This window comes from Cinclus cinclus, chromosome 4, assembly GCF_963662255.1.
Source record: "Cinclus cinclus chromosome 4, bCinCin1.1, whole genome shotgun sequence".
Classification (NCBI taxonomy): domain Eukaryota; kingdom Metazoa; phylum Chordata; class Aves; order Passeriformes; family Cinclidae; genus Cinclus; species Cinclus cinclus.
In genome coordinates this window covers 59,710,796-59,726,755 of record NC_085049.1, presented here as the reverse complement: position 1 = coordinate 59,726,755, position 15,960 = coordinate 59,710,796, and the positions used below count along the sequence as shown (strand labels likewise).

At 38.6% G+C, this 15,960-nt stretch overlaps 1 protein-coding gene across 4 annotated transcripts in view; it reads left to right on the top strand.

Annotated features, from left to right (window-relative positions):
• The window catches only part of TCF20 (transcription factor 20), a 65,053-nt gene that overhangs the window by 37,445 nt on the left and 11,648 nt on the right, over positions 1-15,960 (top strand). For all 4 annotated transcript variants that reach the window (XR_009933175.1, XR_009933176.1, XM_062492245.1 and 1 more), the window contains exon 3: positions 13,733-13,826. Coding sequence is in view for 2 of the 4 variants with exons in the window: in XM_062492245.1 (XP_062348229.1) it covers positions 13,733-13,826 (94 nt within the window). In the remaining 2 variants the exon portion in view is untranslated. The remainder of the gene's footprint in view (positions 1-13,732; positions 13,827-15,960) is intronic.

Sequence of the window (15,960 nt, the reverse complement as noted above, 5' to 3'; positions counted from 1 at the left end):
TCCTTAGCGAATTTATACTATGCTGCTCTTACCCTGTTGTGTTCTGGCTCGTTTGTCAGCAGAGGAAATATTTTTCAAACAATTTCATACACTTAGCTGGACCCTGTGTATAGGATAGTCTTCATGGATAGAGCACTTTGGCAAAAAGTTATTAATGAGCCTTCATTGTTATGGATTGGATCCCAGCCAGCTGCTTAGTGATTAAAGTTTAATTGCATGATGATTAGTTTTCATTAGTAAGCAATTAGCATTTAACAGCAGTCTTGTATTGCTAAAGCTATGGGCGAGCATAAGTGGCTAGAGCCATGTTGAGGGAGAAGGTCTGTAGCTGGAGATGTGGGCACAAAGCTGTTTAGGATGTGGGAATAAGAATTCTGAGGTTAGCTGACCTCCTCAGCTTGTTCCTACCACAGCATTAAACCAGGATGGGTGGGAGTGGGAAGTGGAGCAAATGTCCAGAAGGGCACAGCCTGCACATGGGGCACAGAGACTGGCTGTGGATTAGCCCTCGTGTAGGGAGTTAACAAAAATAGTGGTCATCCTGAAAAGGCCTTTTAAAGTCCTGAGTTGCTCTCACAGCAACATTGGTTTTCATAGACTTGTCTCTCTCCTTGCCACGACTAAATCTCCTTTTTCAGAATTCCTCTCTGAATTGGTGAAATTCCCTTTTTTACTTCGATAGCAGTCCTTGGTTGCTCTGTGCCACTGTGGGATAAATTAGGAAAAAGACAAGTGCAGGGCAAGGGCTGGGGGCAGTGAAATGGATGAGGGCAGAGGGAGGTAGGAGTGTAGCAAAAGGTCAAGGCTTCTTTGCTGGTAGAGGTACAAAAGAGTGAAGAGTGCCCCGTGTAAAGCATTTCTGCTTCACTGAGGAATCTGTTGTGAAGATGAAATATGGTGGTAATTTCAACCAGGCTAAATTAGGCTTTTTAGAAGCCATTCTTCTTGTCCACACCTCCCCTTACTGCCAGCAGTAGTTCTCTGTGACTGAACTGAGTTAGATAGCTGACCTAGCCAGCAAATCCCTCCCTCACCCCATTCCCATTTTAATCAGGCTCATTTTTTGGCTGGACTAGCTTTCTTGACTTCCAGTGTCAATAGTGATACAGAGAAATGCTAGGCATAGGAGGGGGCTGCAGGCTGTGCAAGAGCAAACTCAGGTTTTAAAATTATTTGGAATTGAGGGAGCCTGGTCAGGAGCATGGCTTCAGATGGAAAGTTCCTCTAAAATGATATTACTAATTATGCAAAGTAGTAAATAAAAAAAAACCAACAACAGTTTAAAGTTTGTCTAAAGTGGTTCTCAAATGCATATATTTATTACTGATGTCAAGTACATCCATCTCATTGTCTAGACATAGGAAGAGATATCATGGGATTTTCTTTATTATGATGATGATCCCATGATGCAGAAGCACTAGGGACTGGGTGTTTCCTCCCTTCCCCTGGCCTAATTTGCCAGCTAGAGGAGCCTAAAACAGACATTTCCTTCCAGTTGAAAGGTCTCAAGTAGCTACAGTTTCTTCTGAGAAATTCTGACAGTGCTCAGTGTGTGACTTTAATGGTGTACATCTACTTAAGTTGTCTTCAGACTTGCCACAGGAGGAGACATACCGGTGTAGGACCTGGTCTGAAATACTGAAATTCCAGCTGAAAGCACAAGACAGTGCTAAGTGGCAAAGCCTTCCCAAAGCTCTGGGTGTTTCAGCTGCATAGTTTGTCACCACCTGAGCTACTGGTGGTAAAAATAGATTGCATATACCTTCCTGAGGTCTGCCTGCACAACTGATTGTAGCACAAGAGCAGTCAGGTCTTATCTCAGCCAGCTGATTGTTATCTGGGTCATATACTTTCCTTCTGTTTGAAAAAATATTAAAAGTTGATGTTAAAAACTGGTTGCTCATTCTTCATTTACTAGTGATTTCTGCCCCCCCCTCGTTTCTAGTGCCTTCCATATTTTCTTTTGATTTGTGCTTAGAACTAGGAGACTTAACTCAGCCATATTTCTTTTTCTCATGGTTACTCATTTCACAACATGGTTTTGTTGTTACTTTGCACTAGAGTGCTGTTAATTGCAGCTTTTCTTGTGCTTCCAAATCCTTTATTCTTACTGAGAACTCACACTTGCTAAGTTTCAGAAAGTTATTGATGATTAAAGGCGACTGACCAACTTCATAAAAGCCTTACTGCTAGGGGAGGGGAAGGAGGAGGAGAGCATCCTGGCATGAATCTCTGAAATGGGGACTTTCACTGAAGGATACTGCTGCTCAATGTGAAGCTCAAAAGGAGAAAAAAAAGAAAAAAAAAGGTGGGTGGGGATGGGAGGGAAAAGCAAGTTCATGTACTTGAGTTCAGGTATGAGAACTGTGACTTTTCTGACTTCATGCCTGTGCTGTGAGAAATGACCTGCATGGCCTTTGACAAGTCATCTAATTATTCTGTAAAGTAGACTGTAAGACCACTTATTTTGTGACCATTATGACAAATTTATGGGGTGCTTTGAAAGTGCAGTATGTGTTAAAGTTGTCAGATGTTCTCAATTAAATTGGAAGATTAGGGAGCTGATACAAGACTTCATGGTTTAGTTGCATAGATATAATAGCAAGAGGATCCATTTAAAGTTTGTTCCTGTAACATTTAGAGTCCAAAAATATAATAAAATGTTTTGTAATGTGTTCATTTTCTGTTATCTTTCTATTTTCTTGTCAAAACTTAAAATGCTGATAATACTAATAGCAATGTACTCATCCCATATGTAAATTCATTGTTATATTTAATTGTTAAGATTTTTCTTGGGGAGTAACTCTCCAAGTTAAATTTAACCACTAAAATTTCAGAGTTGACATAGTTCATAACTGATGCTTTCCAGAATACCATTATTATTTTTTTTAATGTTAACTTTAGGAAGTTGTTGAGAAAACTACAATGCTCGTGCTATAGGTGCATAAAACTCTTTTGCAAGGTTTTTTATGCAGTCTTAAGTCCTATACTTTAATTATTCTTCTTTTGAAGTGTTGCAGTTTATCATTGGGAGGTATAAGGATTCTTTAGTGTTGCCACATGGTACCACACTCTTCTGAGCAGAAGCCTTCAGAGGCAGTTCCTGGGAACAGGAGTTACTAATAGTTACCAATAAATTCACTTTCCTGGACAAATAGCTACAAGAGTAATGCCAACAGAAGACTTGTCTATTCTGAATCTGTCTTAACAAAGAAGACTTTAATGTTGACTTACTCTTCTGCTTTTAGGCTAGAGCCTTTAGAAGATTAAGAAGTAAGTAAGGGAGAGGGTGTGTTTATGTAAATAAAAGAAAAACAAAACAAAAAGGCCTGTATCCTTTGATTTCTACCTCAGGTGAAAAAAAGATCAAAATTTCTCTAGTGATTTATTTCTAGTAATCTATGGCTCATCCCAGCCCTTTTTTCATGGCTTGATCTGGATTTATATAACTGAAGATGTGGCTTGCAAATGAATAATATTATTGCCTTTACCATGATTCAGCAATGTTCTGAGCCCAGATCATCTTCATTAGCCCTTTCCCTTAAGATCTCAGGAGAATCCCATCTAATCCTTAGATGGAGGAAGTTCTTCTCTCAGGAGAACCATGTGATGTCTGTCCTTTAAAGGAACTACTGGCACTACCTCATTCCAGCTGGATATTACTATTGTGTAATATCCAGTTGGAATGCCATCGGGGCTCGGACTGCTGCTGTTTATATTTTCTGCCTCTTTTAAACTGCTGCTAGCTCATACCATGTTTTCCTGTGTTGTGTCTGTGACAAGCCTACAGACACTACATGTTCTTTTATTTATTCAGTTTAGCATTCATAAACAGTACCTATTATTGCAATGGGCAGTTTAAGCAGCACATATTACAGTTTGTAGGGGGGTGTTTTCCTGGTGATTACTGAATAATGAAATAACCTATTCCTCTCTAACCCTGTTCAAATTTTTGGCCAGCGAATATTACTTTGCATAGAGCACCTTCTATGTATCTGAGGACATTGCATCAGTATGTGCTAATTGTCTACTTTCCCCTCAACTGTGATTGATGATTTATTGCCATGGTCCATAAGATTGTAATTTTTTTTTTTTAATACTGATGTGTTACTTGACAGCTTATCACTCAAGAGAGGTCTGCTAACTTGCAGGCATTTCTCTTTCTGCAAGCATTGTACCTTTATTTCTTCTCTTGGATTCATCTGCTGCTGCTTTTCCTCGGTGGTAGCAGCAGCCACCAGTGACCTCAGGAATAATGGTGAGCACTTTATTACTCCTTATTGGAGCTCTGCTGCCTGTCACTGTTTCTGTGGCTTTCTGGGAGAGCTGTCTTCTGCTTTTTTTAATGGTATTGAGTGGTAGTTTTCTTTGCTACCGTTTTGCTACAGACAAGTTATTTATTTTCCAGTAAGATAAACATTGTACTTTTTTTCACCTGTCCTTGTAGTGAAATCTGTTTTGACTGTGCAGGAGTGGTTCTTCAGACCTCAATTTAAGAACTGATATTCTTAGTAAAGTGCAATTTGGATGGAGTACTGTCACTAACATTTGTTGTTCTAAACAGTCATTTTCACATTCCTACTTCTTTCACATTCATCTGCCCACCTCCTATTTTCTTACACTTCAAATAGAAGGTACTCATCATTATTTTATCTGCCTTTATCCTGCTGCTTTTTCTTTCAGTTTCAAGAACTTAAGATTTACTTCCAATCAGTACACCCTGGCTAATTTTATAATTTCCTAAATTAAATGCTTCACTTTCAAAATCCTGCACATTTACCTTTGTTTTTCTTCATGCATTTCTTCAAAGCCCTTCTTGTCTGGGATTTGTGCTGAATAATTGGATATGCTTAGCCTGCTGCTGAGATGGACTCTGCCCAATGCTGCTGGCTCAGTCTCACCATTCCTATTTCATCCCTTTGCATCCACCAACGCTTTGTTCTCTTTTACCAAAGTGTCTTGCACAGTGGGGCTCTGTTTATGATGAAGGCTTGCACAGATTATTACAAGTAACGACAAATGGTGTATTTCTGTCCAGTGTTACAAGCCTTGGGTCATTGACAGGGGTGGGTTTGTGCTGCACCCCTTTTCCTGTCAGGTTGCATAGATTTGTAATATCAAAAGTATTTCCTTATTTTTAGGCCTTTATAAAGGTTTTGTTTCTGTTGTATCCACTGTTCCTTATAACAGTGATTGTGTCTTTTTTATTTTTTGTTTTGAGCCTTTTAGTAAATTCTCAGCATCATCTCTTTTTTTCTTTCATTAGAAAAGCTGGTTCTGTTGTGCAGTTTGCCTCTTGAAAACCTTAAGTTTATTGCATTTTCTTGTTTATGTCAGGTTTTTTCCTTTTTTATATCACTCCAGACATTGATATGCAAAGCTATTGCTTTTCCAGTAATTAATTTATCCAAAATCTCTTTGGTTATGATGTACATGTTGCTTTCTTTAAAGGTAACTGCATGCTGTTGTTTTATACTGTACTTGCTAAGTCTTGCACTAAATAGAAAGTCAGTATATATTTGGATATTTCCTGTAATCAATATCCAGGATGGCTGAGAAATAAATCTAGTACTGGTAGAAAATACAACTGGAATAAATGCTCTCTTGCTGACTGTGCTGTTCCCACAACTCTGTGTGCCCTTATCACATAATCACTGCTTGAAAATTTGAATTTCTTTTTCCTCTTTTAAGTCTGCTTTTCCATCTTTCAAACCTTTTTGTAAGAAAATTGCACTTATTGTTGTATGTTTAATTCCCCAAATGAATAGTCAAGATAACATAAACTGTATAATTTTATCTGCTAGACTTGCATACTTCGGCAAATTCAAATCCCTATACTTACAAGTGGTTTTCTGAAATGTTTCTCTTATTCGGGGTGGCTCTTTGCATCAAAGGAAACAAGATTTACAAATTTCTTGGCTTCTTGGACTTGGTAGTCTATGTATTATTTTAATGTTCCTTTTCAAATATGAAATGGCTACATAGGTATGTACTTAAGCCTGTTTAACTGAAATGAAACGTGCTTTTGCAGCACCATTTAAAATTACTGGTTTTGTTAATTTTGCTGAATCTGTTTTAGTTAGCCACTGGTTGACTCTTGAAGGACCTAACCTCTATTCTGGTTCAGTTACACTGGGTCTTTATTTCATTTGGGTTTTTTCTCCCTCCATTGTGTGGAAGAGGCGGGAAGGGTTCATCACTCTTCAAGTCTTACTTGGCTCTTCAGCAGTCTCATGTATTCATACACGTTAAGCCTTTGATCACTCCACCAAGTGAGTGAAACAGGCTTGTGAGGAGTAGTGAGCATGAATTTATCTCTTAGGTTGAATTTCAGTCTTTTATATAGTGTTACAGTTTAGCTCAACCTTCCTGCTAGGGAGGTAAAACCAAAGAGTCTTAAAAACTAGTAACCAAACAGTATTTATTTGGTGCCTGTGTTCTTTTTGATAGTCCTGGGGGTTCTTTTGTTGCTCATTGTGGAATTTTGCAATCACATCTCTTTTGGTCTTCACAAGAGCTGCCTTTCCAGACAGGTGCAAAAGTACCTTTGGTTGTGGTGTCCTGTCTCTAGCAATGACCACGTATTTGCCATTTCACTGCACACATTCAGAGATTTGTATTAGACCAGGCATGTGCAGAATGATAGTTGCATATTTTCTCCCTCCTTTCAGTAACCACAGCTTTAGAGTTGTAGCTTTGGTATCCCTGTGTTTACCAGGCAGAGGTGTACCTATCCCTGATGAACTTGTGTAATCTGTTTTTGAACTTGTTTATCTTTTTGCCAGTGCAGCATCCTTTGGCAATGACTTTTAGTTACTTGAGTGAAAAAAAAGCACAGGTTTATGTTACATTTAAACCTGCACTTCCTTCTTGGAAATGGCTAAGAATCATTCCCTTATGTGCATCATATTGGATTTTGTAGGTTTCAATCCCCCTTCAGTTCTCTCTGTTCCAAAATACTTAGACTTCTCTTATATACAAGTTCTTTACATTCCTAATTATCTCCGTAGTCTGTCCATTTTGTTTCTGATCAGTTGTACTTCTTTCTTAAGAGGGTCACCAGAACCACACACGATATTATGATGTCAGGCTACTACAGGAGTAACAGACAGACATCATGAACATTTGAGTTTCATTATGGATTTCTTTCCTTAATAACTGCTTATGTTCTGGCTGTTCTTTTTTGTGCCTGTGAGGACTGCATGATGTTTCTGTCTAGGATGACTACTAATACCTTCTTGTGAATAGTCAGAGCCAATATAGAATCTGTCATCGTGTATATGCATAGGTGAAAATATTTCACCACATGCATCACTTTGCACTTAACAATAGTAATTTTCATCTCCATTTTATCATGCAGTTATCCACAGTTCTGAGATGGTTTTGCAGCTTTTAACTATCAGTTTGGGGTCTGGCTACCCTGGATAATTCTACAAACTTCACAAGTTTTCCTATCTTATTGTTCACCCCCCTTTTTGTGAGTCTGTGTAAGTGCAGTTGAATAGCTTAAGTGTCTGCATAGGGCCTTAAAATTATTCCTGGTAAACCATTCTTCGTTAAAACTAAATATTTATTTCTGCTCTTGTTGCTTTCTGTTTTTCCTTCTAGTTGAGCGTAATAAAATGCTCTGCTCTTAATTTCAAATGCCTCTGTTCATTATAATAATCATTCTATAATGTTCATTATAGTAATTGTTATAATAATCATTCAATGCATATTTTGTATGCATTGAATAGGATTTTCCATTTTTAAGACATTTTCCAGCTCTTGGATTTCTTGCCTTTTTTTTTTTTTTTCTATGACATCCATTTTGAACTGCAGCTTCCCTTTGTGCTTCAGCAGCCTGTACAGCACTGCAGTTCTAACTTTTTATTATGTTTCGTTATGCAGCTTTATTAGTATAGCATTTTCCAGATCATTGATTTGTCTGTTTGCTGAAATCTTGGAATCTAAATTTGTCCTTAGTTTCTTGACTTGAAGACAACTGTCCAGTTTTATTTCTAGACTATTATCCTTTATTATTTATTTGATTTGCTTGCTACAGGAGTATATCATCATTGGCAAGAGATGCTTTTTCATAATGCAAGTTTAAAGATTTTTATCTTTATAATTGTGGGTTTATTTTACTGATGTTCTGTGCCTGGGTTTTTTTTTTTTTTGTTTTGTTTGGTTTTTTTTGGTTTTTTTTTGGTATTAAAATTGTTTGTCAGGAAATATAAACTAATAGTTCTGTATCCTTCAGTACTGGTTGTTTTCTCTAGCTCCAGTCATATAAACGATTTTTTTCATTAACCAGTATCTGTACATCAGAGTGGAACTATTCCTTTCCCCTCCTTTTTCCTGAAAATGTGTTCCCACCTTGCTTTTTTTATCTTGGTCCCTTTCTGCAGAAGTCTTCCAAAAACCACATTTCTTTCTCCTGTAGTAAGCAGCATATATTTGTATACACACACGCACACTTATTTTTGGGTTTTTTGTAGCTTTTTGGAACAAGTTGTCTCTCTGTATCCCACTTTCCAGGAAAGAGAATGTGGCTGCCTGTTGTTTCTGTTGCCCTTTCACCTGGATATTAAATCCAAGTCTCTGCTGAGCCTGCCAACTATTTAATCAGAAATAGTTAGAAGGCCCTCCTTCCTAATATTGCAGCTGACTCTGAAGTCCTCATTAACTTAGATCTTCATTTGTGCAGTGCAATTATATAGGAGCAATTGTTTCCTAAAAGCTTATAATTTAGACAGGGAAAGGAGAGAGTGTGAAAAATGCATTTAACATGAAAAGCAAAGATTTGTACCTGTATAATTAATGCCACATATATTTCACTTTTTCCTTGCTTTGCTTTGTTAGTAACCTTCAGTTGTTGTTTTTGCTTTTACTCCTTTTGTACATTCTTGACACTGGTATGTGAGAAGGGACAAAACAAGGAGATGCCTAGAAAGCAAAGCAAAGGAGCAAGAAAAACAGACCAAAGGAAAAACTAGTCGTTGGAAGAGAGGAAGTAAAGAGTCCTGAATATAGGGTATATAACAGCTCATCAAGAAAAGATGCTTTGATTACAGACAGCAGAAAATGTGATCCTGTTGTGTCTCTTGTGAATGTCCTTGTGTAAACTGGTTTGGTAATCGTTCAGCAAGGAAGATAGCGGAGGAGTCATCTGAAAACACCTTACATTAGTGTTAGAAGCAATTCATTTCTGCTTCTAAGCAGCTGTTTCTGCTGCTGCCCAGAATATTTTGGAAGGGCTAGTCAGCAGCTTCCATCTTTCCATCAGTGAAACCATGTCCCCTGTAGGATTCCATTACTAAGGAGTACTTTGTCTAGGGACAAAGATATTATCTCTGCCAGTACAGAGCCTAAGTGAGCAGGTGAGTGCTTTACTTGAGCGGCTCAGGGCACTGGTTTTCACAAGGCTAAGGGCTTTGTGCTTTGTTCAGGAAGTGGAAGGTAGGTAGCTCAGGACATCTTTATAATACAGCACTTAGGTGGAGTTGGGTAAATATATGAGGGAAGCAAAAAAAAGGTACTCAAAGACGCACTCTTATTTATTACATTTAACAGTGTGGTCTCAGAAGAGGGAAGGGGGGGAAAAAGCCAAGCATAAAGCAAAAGAAATATAGCTGGTAGGTGCCATAGCATTTTAAATGAATCAGAGCAGTTCTGCTGCTGCTCTGATAACTATCCTCCAACTCTTCCCACTTCCAGGTTGGCTGTTACTTCATTTTGGTAGACACAGAGTGATGAGCTGTAGCAAGGAAGAAATGGGCTGCTAGTAGTGTGGAGGGGTAGAGACAATGTATCTGGCTTTAATACTATTGATAATTTAGTTCATGGGATGGAGTGTCTCTTCTAAATGGCACTTTTCAGTCTCTCCAGCCTATTCTAAGTAAGATATATGTGCCATGTGGCCAGTGATGAATTGTGGAGATAGGACCTATGAATCAGTCTTTGCTGTGTGGTCTCTTTTTTTCCTCCTTTTATTTTTCCTTTATTTTTTTTCCCTTTCTTTCTTTTTAATTTAAGCCAAGAGTTGATTAGATGCCTGGCAATGATTGCTGTCCATTGGCACCTCCCATTGGGAGCACACTCCAAATACCAGCCTTCAGCTCTTTCAAGCAGGGGAGGTTAAGCAGGCTGCTTACTGAGCAAAAGGAATTTCTCTTCCCAGGAGGGCTGGAGTGCTGTTCCCCTGGCTAAGAATGCTATAATTCCTTTACAAGTGACAAGAAGGCTGCTACCATCTGCTGGTGAATGGCTGCAGGATGGTGGAGTTTGGGTGAAAATTTGCTCGTGGACCAAGAGAACAATTAGTTGTCATTATGCTGAATTCACACATTTCCTTGTAAGAAGTTTTGTGTTTTCGTTTTGGTGTTAGAATGTGTCCTGGTTGGAGTATCGTATTTTTTGTTTTGAAGCATAAATACATGAGATAAGGGTTCCTAAGCAAAGCCACAGAAAGTACCAGCAGGAATGGGGCATCTTTTTGCCTTGTAAGGCACAGCAGCAATGTCTTGCAAAAGAAAACTGAGACCATCCAGAAAATTTTTAAGGACTTATTTTTGTCTTCATGGGAACACCTGGGTGTATTTGAAAACCATGTGGCACTACATAATGAAAGTCTCTTTTGAAGATAAAGTGATGGACTCCTAAGTTGTTTTAGAACCATGCAGCTTTGTAGGGCATCTGCTTTGTTCAATCACTCAGGTGTGTCAAGAAGGAAGAACTCAAAAAAAAAAAAAGAGTAGTTATTGTGTATGTGGTTCCCTCAGCTTCCCCTGAAAGAAGCAGATGGTTGGAAGTCCCGGGAGGTAGAAGAAATGGGGCCATTAGACTGTCAGTGGCTTGTGAAAAGCAGAAGCATCTGCCAGAATGGAGACTTGTTCTGCAGCAGGGGAGGCAGCAGCAGCAGATGATCTCTGCCTTGAGCCCTCAGTGGCATCGTCATCCACTGGGGAATTGCTGTTGTGGGCGTAGAACAGGTAACCTTGCTAAAATCTCCTTGGTCTGCCAGACTAAAAAAAAGAGGCAATGAAGACTTGATGCACATGTGCTGGCATCTTAACTACCCACTTTTACTGTCTAATCACTCCTAAAATCACAAACGATTTTAAGGCATTCCTTACCCATTCGCAGCTGAAAAATTGTCAAAATGCCTGTCTTGTTTCAGAATGTGATTTTCAGAATAGCTACGTGAACCATGCTAGGTGCAGCAAAGAAAAGGTTCAAAAAAATAAATTAACTTTTGGAAAAGTATCAAAAATTTTGCTAGGGGTCTTGTTTTCTGTTGTATCATACAGCATACTCTTTTAAGACATGCCTTTTTAGTGTAAGAAATATTTCATACAGCTGCAGTTCAATCTCTGCTGCTGTAGTTCTCATGCTCTTATTGACTGCTCTGCACAGGACACACTGTTCCAAGGGAGAATGACCTTCTGTTGCAACAGTGTGATGGTACGTAAAAGATGAGATAAAGTGGGGAGGGCAGAAGCCTCTGAGGAACAAGACTAGAAATTCATATCTGCATTCAAAAAGAATAGTCAATTTGGGTTCTGTCCTATTATAATAATTAATCCCAGTCAGCCACATCTAAAAGCAAGAATAAAGTAAGCAGGTACGGAGCTCTGTTTCAGAACTCCTCAAGCTGCACTTTGTTGAGTACTTGGCATAGGTGAATCTGGGACTATTGCCAGTACATAATATCCTTCTAGAGTTGACTTCAGAGCCAGGAAAAGACATTTTCTGTGGATGAAGTTTGGTTTTACTCCCATGAGAGAGTGAATTACATTGCAGTTTGGCTAGTGGTCTATATATTTTGGTGTGCATTTCAATACTAGTTTAGCCTTTTTTTTTATTCTTTGGAAACTTGCATTCATGTTTTGACAGGCAATAATAAGCTGCTTGTGTGCCTCTTTCTAGGCCTCAGGGATACTTCCCTTGCATCATAAATACTGCAGTAGTTTGTGGTGCTTAGAGGATAGACATGATTTAGTAGGAAGCACTGAAGATCAGGCTCGGGATGCTTTGGCATACCCTTAAAGAGAAGGTGTTACTCAAAACTGCAGTTGTAGATGTCACGAGAACTGACGTCTCACAAGCTTTTCTGTTAGTTGCATCTGCTTTGATTTGAAGAGGGCCCCCTATTTTATGGCTGGAGCTAGTTCTGCTTTCATCTTCATTCAGGCATTTTTAAATACAAACTATAGTCATCTCTGTGCAGCACCGAATAGAAGGAAGAGAAATAACTGTCAGATATTCTCAGAGGGTTGGGAAATACTGGAATCAATCCCCCGTTTAGTCTGCAGAGTGAGGAACTTTACTGTGGCTGTCAGCTTTGACCACGTCTGCTCTGCAGATCTCCACTGCAGCGTGTGTGCTGATCAGGGATTGAAGATGTGTGGTCCAGAGGATGTGGCCGTGTTGGCAGAGGAGTGTCCCCGTACGGTGGGAAAGCCGTGCCCAGTGCCAGGTGTGCTGCTGGCTTGAGCACAGCTGTTTGTGTGTGGTACAGGTGGAGCTCGCTGTGGCACTAATAGAGCAGTGTAGTTTGACACCGGCTTCTCCAGTAGCAGCAGTGATTTGAGATCATGTCATCATCTCTGTGTGCAGGCAGGGACCAAAAGCAACTTCTCACAGCCTGAATTCAAAGTGAATTGTACCAGTTATACAAGGCCTTATTATGGTGTTGGTTGTATTTAGATGAATAAACAAAGTTCCCATCTTTTTAAAGTACCACTCAAAAATTATGGTGGTTCCTCTTTTCATTTTCTGCCAGTAGTTAAATCACTTCTTAATTTTTAAATAGTAGCAGTCTCCTAGCATTTGGTGAGTTCTACCAGGTATGGCTATATCTTTTTTAAGGGAAAAATGTCAACCCGTCAGAAATCAGCTTTCACCAGAAACAGATTAGTTAACAAAAATCACTTAGTGTATACATTCAAGAAATAAAATGGCTGTCTGAATGAGATGTGCTCTAGAATTACTTCCTTAGGTCATTTCTTAAGTCATTCAGGATGAAGTAAACAGGTGAGACATTCTTTCTGCTTTCACAGTTGTCTGATAGTATGGTCAAATACATCATTGACTAGTTGAGTTAATAAGATTTAACTAATGAAAATTGAACATGGTCATCAGATGAGTCTGAGCTACTTTGACAGTAATTGTATGAGCATCCCTGTTCAACTGAAAGTGCTTCTATTGGACATGTGCTATTTCTGTGATGACGAGGTGTTCTCCCATGATGGCATCTTCTCCTCCTCCAAATAAACCTTTTTTGATCACCTGTGAAAAAATGTCCAACTTGGCCATGATTTTAAACTGCTAATGACAATGAGAATGATGTCATCAAATTACTTTTATGGTGGTGTCTTCTAAATCATTATTTGTCATGCTAAATCTCCTTTTAAAGCTGTTGTAGATTCAAAAACACTATTTTTCCTCCTATTGTAATAGCGATGTCATTGTCAGGTATTGAAACACAGGTCAGTAAAACAGATTTGAGAGGTATTTCAAATTCTTTCTGAATGGCTATATATTTGTATCTCTTGCCTCATTAGCACAACTGTTCATAATTAGAAAGAGCTTATGTTGTTACCTGTTTGAAAGGCCTTTATTTGTATGGTGTAGAAAGATAGAATTTAACATGATTTGTCAAAAACAATTGTGCTAGAATGTGGTGAAAATGCAGGTGTTCAGAAAAATGACTGCAATCTTCATTACTGTTTTTTGGTTTCCCTTTCAGAAATGTTCCCATTGCCAGGAACCAGGAGCCACCTTAGGCTGCTACAACAAAGGCTGCTCCTTCCGATACCATTACCCATGTGCCGTCGATGCAGGTAGACACAAATGACACCTTAACTGTATTCCATAATTACTCAAATCATGCAATACTAAATAATTCTGAGGTACTTTACAAATTACTCCCTCTCAGTTTTTTCTCCTACTGTGAAGATAAAGTAAAAAAAAAAAAGGCGAGAAACGGCATGAGATAAACAGCGTTCAGTAACATGTTGGGACAAGATGGAGCTTGTAATGAAAAGGAATCTGCCTGAAAGAGCAGAAAAAGCCTGGTTTGGGGGAGTGCAGCTACAGTGACTGAAATTTGGCTGCAGTGTGAGAACTGATCACTCTTTCCTTGCCAAAAATAGAAACCTTTTGTTAGAAGGATGTAAGTAAGCAGCAAAGGTTTTCTTCTTTCAGGGTTACACTCCTGTGGGTGGTCCCAGTAGTGATTTCAAATGTTTGTATTTGTAGAATCATCAGTACCATTTGCAGCACAACTTTCCTTCTCCCTCGTAAGAAGCAGTTCAGACAGTCACTTGAGTAGGTCCAATTTTCATCATTAGACAAGTTAATTGTTTGTATGATACTACTTCCAGCTATGAGCCTAGGCTTGTGAGTTTGGTGGGTTTTGTGCAACAATTACAGTTTTTCATGGGGATAAACTTGGTTCTTGGGTAAAAAATAATCCAACCTCAGAGTAAATAATACCCCACTTTTCCAGTCCCCTGTAACTCGCTTCTCCTGCCATACAAAACTGTCTGATAATAAGCAGGAAAGAATTAAAGATTACAGCTCTAGACTGGAAAATAATTGCAAACTTCCTGTTTGTTATTCCAGTTCCACAGCAACCCACTTGTTCACCACCCATTTTATGCTATTTTCCAAATGTTAGAGTATTTGAAGTAGGAATAATAATTTCTGAATGACTGCATTGCACCTTTCACTGTGAAGTCCCAACCTATTGGAGATCTGCATTTTATTCTAATAAGAATGCTATTATTAAATAAATATTGCAGTGGAATATTCTAGTACCACAGACCACTAGTAGAGAGAATCTTTGACATCACATGAAAGAAAGATTATTCAGGTTTCAAAAATCACATACTCAAAAAATACCAGAAATAAGGGTGTCTGTGTAAGTGTAATTCTGGTCTTTTATGTATCTGTCTTACAGTAATCACCTAATTAAAGGCTCCTACTTCTTTTCATAAGGTCCTGCCTCAGCCTGTAGGATGGAAAGGTGCTCATTCATGAACATATGTTGTCCTTGCTAGAGCTGTGTCATACTTACTGCAGATGAATCCTTCTCAATTCTGAACTGGGAAATTTCCTGTGGTGTTCATCTCTGTCATGCCTGAGAGTTTCATGAACGTTAATAAACTTGGTTTTGTACGGTGTGTTTGACAGACACGATCACCTATCAGATTCACATTCATGTTGTGTTTAGTATATATTTGTTTCTGGCTTGTGACCTGCTCTTTTCAATACCATGAAAAACAAAAATAAATTATAGTGAATGCTCCCAATAATTTGAGGGCTTAATGTAAATTCATGTTTTACTAGATACAGTATGTAGCGTTTTCTGGGTTCTAAATTCAGATATCAAAATTCAGATACTGAATCCTTTTCCTTCAGATATATTAACTCAACTCCACTCATTAACTCTATTCCTCTTCAGCAAATGTAGGATCCTCCAAAATGAAAAATATACTCAACATTCATGACTGATTCCCAAGAGCAGTTCTGTGTCACGCATGGAAGAGGCAGCATCATGTACAAAAACCAGTATATAATCATACTATTCACTCCATTTAAAATGTAACCTTTCTGCTATGTAATATGTAGACCTGGGTTAGATTAAATTTGGCTTTTTTTCACTTTTGTCTTGACTTTTCAACCTGTGAGATTTTTTTGGAGTAGCTTTTTGTGTTCAAGTTCCAAGGCTACGCTTACTTCATTTTCTTTTAATTTTGTTATGAGACATCACGTTGTCATGTGGCCATCTGTCGGAGTGCACAATTCCAAGCTAATTTCCCTCCTTTGAGTAATACGGCAGTAATAAATTGCAAGAGCTGCATGGAGATGGGATACTTGGACTGTGAGTTTCACAAACATATTTTAAAAAATAGCGGAGGAGTTGGTAAAACTGGCGAGTGTCTGGTTTCACTCCAGGGAGAGCATGGTTTA